Source organism: Mauremys mutica, chromosome 2 (assembly GCF_020497125.1).
Source record: "Mauremys mutica isolate MM-2020 ecotype Southern chromosome 2, ASM2049712v1, whole genome shotgun sequence".
NCBI lineage: Eukaryota > Metazoa > Chordata > Testudines > Geoemydidae > Mauremys > Mauremys mutica.
In genome coordinates this window covers 124489190-124502302 of record NC_059073.1, presented here as the reverse complement: position 1 = coordinate 124502302, position 13113 = coordinate 124489190, and the positions used below count along the sequence as shown (strand labels likewise).

The 13113-nt window shown below is 39.6% G+C and overlaps 1 protein-coding gene across 1 annotated transcript in view; it reads left to right on the top strand.

Moving 5' to 3' along the window:
- Positions 1-13113, top strand: part of PHLPP1 (PH domain and leucine rich repeat protein phosphatase 1) — a 225997-nt gene that overhangs the window by 133715 nt on the left and 79169 nt on the right. The window contains exon 4 of the mRNA XM_045005499.1: positions 5557-5723. Coding sequence (XP_044861434.1) covers positions 5557-5723 — 167 coding nt within the window. The remainder of the gene's footprint in view (positions 1-5556; positions 5724-13113) is intronic.

Here is a 13113-nt window from a genome sequence, read left to right as displayed (position 1 = left end):
ATGCTGGCTAGTCTCGTGGCAGGCAGGGAGCAGCCTATGCCCAGGAGGAAGACAGCTACCAAAGTTCTCCAATCAGCAGCACGGCGACACTGACACACCTACAATGGAGCACCCATAAGGGAGCACATCTTGAAGAACCATCATTAAGACTGGGTTTGTCATGGATTCCATGACTCTCTGTAACTTCTGCAGAAGCTGGACCGCCCCTGGGCCAGCCACACCAGCCTCTTCTGGGGCAGTCTCAGGCCACCGTTCTCCTCTCCTCTTCCTCCCCCCCTCCCCCAGCAGCAGAAGTAGCAGTTCAGGTGTGGGAGGGGGCTCAGGGCAGGGGGTTGGGATGGGGGCAGCGCTTACCTTGTGGGGGGGGGCGCTCCCTGGAGGCAGACAGCATGTCCCTGCAGCTCCTAGGCGTAGAGGCCAGGGGGCTGTGCACTGCCACTGCCTGCAGGCACCGCCCTGCAGCTCCCATTGATTGTGGTTCCTGGCCAATGGGAGCTGCAGACCTGGCGCTCGTGGTAAGGGTGGCTCACGGTGCCCCCCCCCCAGCATTCTCTCCCCTCTCCTCCCCTTAGGAGCTGCCAGGACATGTCAGCTGCTTCCAGGAAACTGGGTAGGGAGTCCGCCAGCCCTGCTGCCTGCCCCCTCCAGCACAAGTGGGGGGTCCCAGGCCATGTGGTACCTCCTCACCCCCAGCACCCCTGGCAGCTGCCCCCCCAGAGCACCCATGGCCTCCTGGCTCAAGTTTTAGTTAGGGGTATATAGTACAAGTCATGAACAGGTCACAGGCTGTGAATTTTTGTTTACTGCCCATGACCTGTCCATGACTTTTACTAAAAATACCTGTGACTAAAATGTAGCCTTAACCACCATTACTGCACAAGGTGAATAACTTGTTTTTGAGTCAGAATCCTGGATCACTTTACAGTGCAGTCTGTTAATTGAGTTTTCTTCTGTTGAAGGCTCTTTTTAAAAAGGTGCATCTTTTAACTCTCTGAATACAGCTTTCAGGAGAGGGGGTGGACAGGAGGAAATTATTTCAATTCACACCTTAATGTTAAAAAACAAAAATAAATTCCTGCATAGACAAGACCTATAACTTTGTCCATACAGCTGGTTCAGTTGACACCCATTGTCAGCAACAGGTATTTTTGTAGTGTAGCCAACGCTTTAGAATAAACAGCGCCAGTGATCAGTCCTGGCAAGCTTTGTGACAGAGGTGGTATTTTACTGTTGGACAAAGGAAAGCTTTCTTTAAATACCATTCTTTATAGGCAAGGATATCTGTTGATTCACAGAGGGGTTTGTTACGATGGTTTCTGCTGCAAACAGCAATTTGTAATTAAACTAAACCATCTTTTGACTTTCTCAAAATACTCAGTTTCCTTTCAAGGACACCACTGTTTTTTATGAACTCTTGTTTACATTTGTAAGCCTTACGACTGCACGGATAAACAGATGATAGTTTAAAAATGCTTTTGCATTCCCTGAGGGTCTTCATATTCTGATAGTCATAGTTCTTTTCTAAGTAAACTGATTCTCGGTGGAGAATGAGAGAACATTTACTGGCTTTCATTGCCTGATGAGAGAGAGTACTCCGCCAATACCATTATGAATAATGATGCTGGAGTAGAAGCTGCATTTTAATTGCTGTAGAACTGGGAGTAAAAAGCAAGTTGAGAACTCATTGCTATGGAGGGACACATGCTAGTTTTATTGGCACATTAAAAAAGTGGAATAGGACCTAGAATAAAGACTTTCACATTGCCTTGCTTGACTCAAAGTAGGCGAAGGAAGCATTTAAAATATTGTAGGTCTGAGTTGCATAACCAGGGTTGGACTATGGACTTAAAGGATCTTCAGTCAAATTTGTTGCTTTTTAATGTATAAATTGTATCTGGACTGCCATGTTACTGTTCCTTTAAGTCTCCTCTTTAAATATTAACAGGGGTAAATTAAATTTCCATAAAATCATTCAGACATTTATCTTTGAATAGAGTATAGCTAAGTGTTTTGTTTGCACCCATGTATTTTTATTGTTATAAATAAAAACCAGCTGAAAATCAGGACTTATGGAGTACAGATTTGGCTATATCCTTGAGTCTGTAACTTCATTAAAAGAAATGTAAGCTACTAACATTCCTATTTGGGGGAAACTGGCTTTCACTCTATGCAAATGCATTGTTGTTTTATTCTGTGGCTAGAGTGACTGAAGTGGCACCAGAATTGTTAACCGCTATCCTTAGTGATCCTCTACCCACCACTGCAAACCTACCATTTTTCTTACATGGTTATTGCTACAGTCTATTTATGTGAACAGTAGGCCTCGCACCTAGGTCTAGCTTAGGGTAAGATAACTGAAGAAAATTCAGGAAGAGATTCAGCTGGGCCATGGGTTCTTTCACGTTGGAGATTACGATCATCCTTCTTTTTGTATTGTTAAAAGGGGGTGTTGCCAATATAGATGAGGTTGAGAAGCATTGGGCTCCCTAGACAGAACAAGTCTGATGCCCTCTCTGTCAACTTGAGCAAAAACAAACAAGCAAGCAGAAAAAAAACCCGAACAAACCAAGTTTTTATCATTGTAGTAATTTTAGTTAAATCTAGATTTATTTATTTTTAAGATAATGCTGCTGGAGTGTATCCTCATTCTGCACAAAATATCTTTTTGGGGGAGGAGCTTACTTTTACTGTAATTTATCTTTTCTCTAGAGGGGCTAGGTTGGGGAGGAAATCTAAGTAAATCTTGCTTGTTCTTTCTGCAGATTTGATTGCCCCTAGTTACAAGGCTTCTTTTTCTTACCTTTTTGTGTGAAGATTGCTCTTGTTGCTTGATTTCTTTTTAAGCAACCCACTGCAGTAGGTTTTAGAAGAATATTCTGATTTTAATAATCCAATAGAAAGTAAAAAAGTCATGCACAAAGTCTCTTTAAATCTGGGTTGATGGAAACACAAGATTTAAATCTCCTTTACTGTTTAATTTGGAAGGCAAGACATCACTTCAGTGTTTAACCAGCTTTGAAGATGAAAGTGACATATTTTAAAAAAAGTTACACTTGAAAGCTGAGAGAGTATGCTGCTTGGGTTTTTTTCCATATCTTTCTCAGTGTAAATGTGATCCAGGAAATCTGCCCTTGTGTTGCCTACCACTTTGTGGTAGCAAAAAGTGAAATAACTGAAAGTCAAAAACACCTTATCTGTTTATGGTTCAGAGAGTGCTATGGAAATGAGCTGTTAGCTGAATATTAATATTCTCCATTGGGATACTAAAATTCATTATCCTCAGAATATTGCTTTGTTTATAAGCCATATACAGATTGTGATAAAATTCAATAAAATTGACAGCTGTCTGGACTAAAACTTTTTTAATATGTATTTTTGCATACACTTTAGTTTTGTATTAGAGGCATCTTCAAAAATCTACTTTGGGAAGTAGATTACGCTAATTGGAAATAGAGCACTCTTATTCCAGAACAAGAGCATCCACAGAGAGTTAATCAGGAACAGCTAGTCTGCTTTAAATTCACACCCTACCTTAATCCAAATTATCTTCTCAGTCCAGACAAGCTGTGTGGGGGAACCCTTGTGGTAGCAATTGCCAATGGTTCATACTTTACCAGCCATATTCTGACACTAAAATGGAATTATCACTGTGTTCTTATGCTTGGTTAGAATGGCATACAAATAGCATTTTGGTTAGTATAGAAGAAAGCATTCTCGATCCTTTATGGACCTAAATATGAAATGGATGGGTAATTGATGAGTAGACAAAATGAGCATTTTGAATGAAAAATCATGGGAGAAACTACAAAATTGATATTTTCGCCTTGAAGCTTACAGTGGAGTTGCTCTATCCTACAGTTCGCCCTGCTTTGCATTTAAAATAAAATTAATGAACACTTCTTGTTCCTGACACCAGCCTTCAGCCTCAGAATGCAATTGGGCTGTGCTGGCTAAGCCTGACTTGTGTCTGCATTCAGGGCACCTTGTGAAAAGGGCCATGATTTTGCACCAAAATTACATATTTTCACTTCTGAGCTTACTGAGCTCTTATCAAATCTCCCTATGTGGTGTTTATGAACTTTTAAAATATTTTTTCCATTAGATGTTGTGTTTGTATTTTTATTGGGCCTTAAGAGTATAAGGGCAATAAAAATGCCACTGACCAAATAAAATAATGTTGCTGTTGGAATGAATAGCTGACACAATATATAACCATTTGAGCATCATTTGTGCTACTGGGGAGTCTTAATATGGTGAGATGTACCTCTTCTTTTGATTATTTCTTTAACGAGGTCCCCACACAAAGCCCCTTCTCCCTATACAACTAGTGGACCTGCCCAGTGGTAGACTTTCCCTTATTCTTTATTCATTCTCTGGCTCATCCTCACTATTCATTCTCTGGCTCATCCTCACTAGAAAATTAACCTTATGGTTCCAATAGAGTTTACTCATAACTGTGTGTCAAACACAGCATCCACTGACTTCAATGTCCTATCCAACATTCTGCCTGTTCATATAGCTCCTTACAGTCGTTTTCTAATGTTGAGCTGATTTTCTAGGGGAGACCAGCCTGTTTCCCTGTCCCCATCCCCCTTTCTGCATGACCAAGTGAAAAGGATTTTTAAATAGTTTTTGCAGAAGCTGCGTTGGGGGGAGGGAGGGATAGGATACCTTCTTTTTTTAAACCTTTTTGCCACAGCAGCCTTATTGGTGTATAATGAAGCATGGATAAGGCAGAGACTTGTTGCTACTCAGCATATCATGTCTGAAACCATGGTAGCAACACCTGGTGGTGTTTCTTTGATCACTAGGGACAGGTATCTTTTTCTTATGAGAAGAGTGTTTAAAACCCCCAAATCTCAGCATCTCCTTTCTCATACCACTGTTGGTTACTCTTGGCCATTTTTATCCCCTGAATTGTTGTGGCCTGGGTGGATTTGCAATATGAGCAGCAACAGGGGTTTCTATAAATGAGTAACCTGTTTTTATGTTGGTTTTTTAATATGACATGGTGATTTTTCTCTCAATATCCCATCATTAGTACTGCATTTAAGTGCTTGAGATAGGGCAGATGGATATGGCACCCTTTTTGTGCAATTGTGCTTTTTTTTCATCATTCTGGTATATTCTCTACCTATGCAGCAATAAAGACATCTGCTCTGTCTCATTTGCTACTGTTATCCACCTGCAGATAAATTGCTGTCAAACCAATCTCTGATCTTTCCCTCAGGTCTTAAAGTATTGTTTTCATTTTTTTAGGTGTCTATTTGTGAGGATTACAAATGTTTCAAGTCTTGTATTAGAATGTCTTATTGTACATGTCCATATGGACTGGTCACCAGTGGAGCTGAAGTGGCATTACAACAAAGCAAGGGAGTGTCTCACCAGTTATTCCGACCCTATTTTTTGAAAGTTATGCATACGTGGGCATGTGTACTGACAATATTGACCAATGATTTCTGCTGTGTAAAAAATCTTACCTTGCACTTGTAGGTATAAAGGGTGACATTCCTATATTTTAGGTGTGTTAATGTGTTTGGTTATCTTGTTTTCTAGGTTGCATCCCAGCGCATAAGCTCAGTGGATCTCTCATGCTGCAGTCTGGAGCATCTGCCTGCCAACCTCTTCTACAGCCAGGACCTCACTCATCTCAATTTAAAACAGAACTTCCTGAGGCTAAACCCCAGCCTGTCAACAACTAGAGGGCTTAGTGAACTACAGAGGTAAATAAAAAAAAACCCATGTGCTTTTTAGCCACATCCTCCATTCTGTTTTTACTCACTGTGTGTAAGTTTAGTGATGCTTCATTTGCAGGAACTTCCCTAAACGTATATCTGCAAAAAGACAAAAATGTGTGTATTTGTGTGTGGAAACATGCTATGGAGCGATAGATTCTGGTCTTTTTCATAGATAATGAATTTGGAAAATGTGTGTGCAGGGAGCTGATCAAATTCCATAAAGAATTTGAATGTTGTTCTCTGAATTAAGCAAGCTTTTAAAATCCAAAATAGTTTTCCACATTCACTGTTTTTCCTTGCACACCTGAGCCCAATTTAAATCCATTGATCTTTCACATGTTTGATCATCGGTGTGCTTTTATGAATTGCCGATCAGATTGGTTCTGTTCTTGAGCTATGAAGTAGAAACTGTGTAGGATTTTATATAGGTGTCAGGAAAGCAAACTAGTAAATTAAATGTGACATCTGCCCCTTTTCCCTACTACCTACTCCTCTAGCAGCTGTGACCTTAATGATTCTGTCTGGATTTGACCACTAATATATGTGACTGTTTTCTGATGGGCATAGAGCAAGAAGGAACAAATTGATAGTAAACAGTGTCACTGCGTAGATGGGGCATGAACGCTGTGTCTGCGTACATCCCTTAGAATTACAGAACAGACTAGCTGTTCATATTGAGAAAGATGGATGTTTCTATATTGCAAGTAAAGATGTTTTGCAATTTCAGTGGTGCCTGAATTGCAAAGTGCGCTGGGATTATTTGTGAATGATCCTATATAACTGTATTGTAATACACCTCTACCTCTGTCCTCGGGAGCCAAAAAATCTTACTGCATTATAGGTGAAACCGCGTTATATCGAACTTGATTTGATCTGCCGGAGCGCACAGCCCCGCCCCCTGGAGCACTGCTTTACTGTGTTATATCGAGTGGCGTTATATCGGAGTAGAGGTGTATATTATAACCAGCACTTCTAATCCTTTTCTTTTTGAAAAAATACAAAATGGATTATGCAGGCTGCTGCATTTTTACATAATCTCCAATTGACTTTTAGAAAAACAAAAAATTTGGCACTGTAGGGGATGAACAAACCCAATAAGTCTGATTCACAAACAAAACAGACAGCATTTCCAGGAACAGATGAGCACAGCCAGAAGTAAACTGTAGTGGAATAGTTGATTTGATGCCCTCTAAAACCATATCAGCAATGTTGTACTGCCTTATGTTGCCAGTTGAAGATGAACAAATTGGTGAACATAAGAACCAACTTGCATCTTCAACATGAAACAGTTTTGCTCTCTTATTTTTAATGTTAGAAAAGGTACAGAAGTCCTTTTTTGTGAACAGAGTGGCTTGGTTCCAACTGCTGTTGAAAAGGGAAGTGTTCAAATAACATGGCAGGCTACTCTCATTATCTGCTATGTTTGTGCTCTGCAGTAGTAGGAACTGCTATAGAGCCAAAAAATGCCCTCAGACAAACCTGGGGTCTAACCATACAGCCGAGAGACAGCTCATTTGATCAAATAAAACTTCTCCTTCCCTTGCACTCCTCCTCTGGTCTCAGTTTCTGCTTTACGGCAGGGAGGTCTAGGAAAGCCACCTGTTCCTTAGGACACAGAACAGAAAATTTGCCTTGCTCCTCAGGAAGGAAGCCACTCCTACTCTGCCAATGAATGACAGTGCGTCAGGCTCAGAGTTGACTGAAGATGAACTGCTAAAGGTGTCTGGACCTTTTCAAAGCAGAATGAATTACTAGGCAAAACAGTGGTGCTCTGTGGATGGGAACTCTGCCCTATCAACCTCCTGCCCCTTTTTTCTGTCTCGCATGTCTTACCGAGATTGTAACCTCCTGAGGGCAAGATCTTCGAGGCACCTGGCAGACAGCTGGAGCTAAGTCAGGACCCTTAATGCCTGTCAAGGTCCCTGGCAGAGGAATTCTATGCCTCTTCAGTGCTGATAGGAGCAGTAATACACTTAACCTGTTTTCTACAAAAATGAAGACACCAAATACATGAATAAATTAATTCTCATAGCACTCATTGGTCACTGGTGTATTGTGGCCTTTCTGATGGTTATCTAGTAGGTTTGGTATCAGCTGGGTGCAGATATCTTTCTGATAGTATTTGTCAAGGGGGCTTGCACTTCTTTGGTAACTCCTTGAGGTGGCACTAAAATTCCTCGTTGGCTGGCCCCTTAGTGCCAAATGTGGGGAGTAGCTTCTCTGTGAGGCTGCACAACAGAAATGTTGGGAAGGCTGCAACACTACACCACTGAGCCTCAGCAGTAGCTTCTCTTAAGTGAGCACCAGCTTGGCAAATGTCGTTGGCATCTCATGGCTTACTGACATCACACTGGAGCCAATCCCCTGCAGCCATCGCAGCACTGACACTTAATCCATCTTCTGTTTCCCACACCCATTTGTTGTCACCATTTCATCATTCACCTTAAATTTCCTAGGCATCCCAGGGAGTGGGCAGTCTGGCCAGACTGCTTTCAGTTTTCTGAGAGGGGTAAGTCGCCCAAAGAGGAAGCGAGATTGTGAGAGAAGGCAGAAAGGGAAATAGGAATGTTCATCTATACTCAATTGAATGTTTCTTTTGCCCATCTTAGGGAGTTCGACAGTTCCTTAACAGTGGATCTTCACCTTAGGAGTCAGACTGTACGTTTGAGTTACTGGCAGAGTTACTGACACTCTGAGAACTTTAATAGTTGCCACTATAGATCTAGTATCAGAGGGGTAGCCGTGTTAGTCTGGATCTGTAAAAGCAGCAAAGAGTCCTGTGGCACCTTATAGACTAACAGAAGTTTTGGAGCATGAGCTTTCGTGGGTGAATACCCACTTCGTCGGATGCATCCACTGAAGTGGGTATTCACCCACGAAAGCTCATGCTCCAAAACTTCTGTTAGTCTATAAGGTGCCACAGGACTCTTTGCTACTATAGATCTAGTTCAATGACATCAAAATTGCATAATTGTTCAGCAAGCAGGGAACATGCATTCCTGTGAAAGGCAGAGTATAGGTAACTTAATCCCTCTCTCATTTTCCCTCTTGTAAAATGGGGATACTACTTCCCTACTTTACAAGTGTATTAAATCTTAATTTATTATATGTAAAGTGGTTTGAAGTCCTTCACTGAAATGTAGCATAGAAGCACAAAGGAAACAATCCTTCTGTGCTTTACAAGGAACTAATTCTTGAAAGCATAGGTCATTAAACTGTAATAAATGTCGTCATTGAAGTCAAGAAAAATAGTATTTAAATAAAATTGTAAACTAATTTTTATTACTTAAAATGAACAAGAATTTGACTAGAAAAAGGCCCAGGGGTGTGATTCACCATTGTGTAATCATTTATACCAGCGCAAAGCGAGCGCAAAACCATTGCCATACTGATTGGGTGCCATGTTATAGGCCCATTTTGCTCTGGTGTATGACTACACAAGGGGCAGGGCCTTAGTGAATCTGCCTCAGAAACCCTTTAGTCAGCAAGGACAATGATTTGAATGGGCATATTGATGGAAATGCTCTCACCTCTAGATCAAGCCTCCTTGGTTCAATCTTGAATCAAATACAGTTGGTAGGGCAGTCTGGGAAAGCTCGCACTGCTGCTACAGCTTGTGGTGGTACTGGTCCTGTGGATAAATAATAAAGCACTTCACCTGTCCCAGGCACTAACTCCAGCACCTCTCACGAACGCTTACTTCACGTACATTAAACTTCTTACAAGAAGAGGCACCTCACAGGAAGGAGAAAATACCAGCTTTTCCATTACCAATTAACTACAGGTAACTTGGTCATGGTAATGAAATGCTGGCTGGGTGGCATCCCTATCAGTCTATAGCCACCTGGTGTACATTTTGGATAATATTGTTTTAGCCAGGAATGTATGTATGTTCAACAGCTTCTGAAAGAAATCTGTTTGGAACCGGCTGCTTGAAGATTAAAGTACTGTAAAGTTATTGAAGTTTGTTTTTGTTTCTATTTTCAAGATCATGTACCTTGTGAGACTGAACAATACATAGTCAAAACTCTGGTTCACTAGGTCATGTAGATAAACAAAGCCTGATATGGTGATGAATTGTTAGCATCGTGAAGGCTTGCAAAGCACTAAAACCACTTTTCTTGTTGGTCTGCCTTCCTCAGCATCTTATTCACATTAAAATAATATGCCAGGTCTGATCCTTCCAGTGAAGAGACAGGACAGAGTAGATAGATGATAATCTGAGATTCAGTTTTGCCCTCAAATATAGATGTTCATTGCTGCGTGCTGTAGAAAGAAGTTTTATAGTAACTGTGTATTTGATATTTTCCAAGTATTGTAAAAGGAAGAATCAAGATGAGTTGCACATTTGGCAGCTTCATGCATCTCTTTTGGAAGGGGGAGGAGTGGGAAAGGACATATTTGCTTGGGGCATGAGATAAGTAAACATTACTTTGTGAGACCGTTCATGTACACTTGTTTTATTGCTCACTTAAACTTGTTAAATCCACTTTGTAGTATGTTTCTGATGGTCCAAAATTGTAAACAGAACTTTGACTACTGGGTAGTTTTGTACCAACACCTATATTTTTCCTTTTTTGGGCATGCTAGAAAATAGGGAACAAATATTTGAATCTAACCTTCAAAGGTAGGTGGTGTAAAAATTCAAGTACAGTAAAAGATAAATGGCCTATTGAGTGAGTTGAGTTTACTTGGCTCCAGTTCACAGTGGCTGGCTTCTTTAAAGCTTATAACATGGTGGTGCCTTTCAGGAAAAGTATTCCCCAGTTGTTGCAATAATGGAAGCTATGAGATACTCACAAGATTGGTATCAGAGCAGTGGGTGGGATGGAGTCCCTTCAGTCACTTTTAAGCACTATATTGCAAATGTACCTGAGCTGTTGTCAGACACACATTCAAAAGTATTAAAGTGCCACAGCTTTTCTCTTCATTTTTAGCATTAAAGCTTAATTTTTCAGTTTAACAAAAGTGTTAGGGTTTACACTTGCACTGGTATTCATCCTCTGAAAATGTTCTAAAGCAGCTTACATTTGGATCAGCAATTTGAGGAGCTACATCAAAAACATTACACTTGGAGCTGCAACTGCAGTTTTCTCTTTATTTACAATTAAACTCCTCAGCTCCTTTACTGAAATGCAAAAGATAATTCAGGAAGATTAGTTAGTCCAGTGACTTCAGTTCTGAGGTTTGAGGCAAACTCATGATTAAAATTTGTTGTTTGCTGCTGATCTGTTTCACTGTGGCAATATGTTTAGATTGAATACATCTCATTTAGATTAAATACTGATACGAGACACACTAAGAACATTGTTTGCTTGTTAAATGATGGAAAATGATTCAGTCAAACGTTTGTCATTAAACAATGTTTTAGTGAAAGCATGCAACTGAACTTAGAGTAAATAGTATTGGCAAACACCATTTTCGTCAGCATTTTCTAGCAATTCTTCTTATGACGCCAAGGAACTAGCTTTTTTCCCCACCCTTTGCATTGTAATTAAGGTTTAATAATTAATAGTGACACTATAGATTTTCTTTTACAAATATATACATGCAGTCATTACCGGTTTCCTAGGGGCCTCTCTCAGAAATCTAATCTCTCAAGCATCCGTTACTTGAAATTGCTTTAGACAGGTGACACAGCTTTAAATCTTCCAGCTTTCACAGGATATGACAAAGCAAAGGGTTTATAGATTATGGATGCTAGCAGTGAAAGTGTTTGTTTGAAAGAAGCACAGGAATTCAAAAATAATCAAATACCCCAAAGGACAGGAAAATAGTGTCATGCTTTCCAGAGAAATTATAACCTGCTAATGGTATATTCTGGGGTTACAAATGTACACAAGAGGGAGAAGGGGATAAGGCATTTAATAGCTCAGTCATAGGAAAATAATCTCTCTCTAAGGGCCCAATCCAAAATCCACTGAAGTCTATGGAAAAAGATTGTTTGACTTCAGTGGGCTTTGGATCAAGGCTTAAATGCTGAGGTATTTTATTTTCATAGCTGCAGATGCTGGGAAGGAACTTATTTTTACAAACAACTCACTGCATTACTGGTGGGTGAGGAAAAATAAACCATTGTAAATAAAATCTTATTTTACAAATAGCAGATCATTAAAACTGAAAGTTTTTTAAAATTGAACTTTTTAAATTACACGAAAACAGCAGTCACTTTCTAGTCCGTTTTGCCTTTGTTTTGCTTTGCAAAGTACTGCAATGTTTGAGTTGCAAACATTGTAAAGGGTTGGTTTAAAAGTTACCGTTTGGAATTTAAAAAATAATATAAAAGCGTTTGTTAACTTTTCGGTTTTTAAAACAGAATTTTGTGGCCACATTTGAAATGACTGTAATGCAGGAAAGCAGAGTAGAAGATGGTATGTGAAAGGGATATTCTATTTCTTGTATGTAATCTTTATTTCCCTTTACTTGTATTTTCCACTCTAATCTTTGTATTTTCTCCAGTATTTTGTTCCCTTCTGAGTCTTTAGCTGCATCTTCATCTTTTCTCTAGTTTACCAGCCTTTAGTAGTGGTCTTTACAATAATACTCCTTGGCTTTCTCCCTCAATGTTCTTTGGGACTTACCAACACATAACTTCAAAGACCCTGTGCTGCCATGATGATTCTTGTGAAAGAACTAGGGCTGTCAATGAATTGCAGTTAACTCACGTGATTAACTCAAAAAAAAATTAATCATGATTAATCGCACTGTTAAACAATAGTATACCAATTGAAATTTTGGATATTTTTCTACATTTTCAAATATATTGATTTCAATTACAACACAGAATACAAAGTGTACAGTGCTCACTTTATATTTTTTATTACAATATTTGCATTGTAAAAATAATAAACAAAAGAAACAGTATTTTTAAGTACACCTCAGTGCGATCTCTTTAAATAAATTGAAATTTAAATAAATGGTATTCTATTTGTTTAACGGTGCAATTAATCATGATTAATTGCAATTAGTCATTTTAATCGCTTGACAGCCCTAGAAAAAACCTTAGATGTGCTGCTTCGTATAGAACAGGGATGATCATCTATAGCTGCCAGATTTGTAAAAGCTGTCCCTGTAAACACTTTTCAAATAAGATGGCAAGAGCACTAAGTCTCGAGACTCTCTGCATTCTGGTTTTAAAAAAAACCAAACATTATATACAAATGCCTTAGTTAATAAGGCTTGAAAACAAGTTTCCTGACCTTTCTTAAAGGCCTGTTTATTTCCCAAACTGACAATCTACTAAATCCTATATTCTCTGCCCCACAAGATTACAGTGGTGAGCATGGTAAGAAATGCCAAAATAATAAAATGCTGTATTGTAACATTGCATCATTGTGACAGATCGCATAATCATACTATGCTACAAGAAGATGCG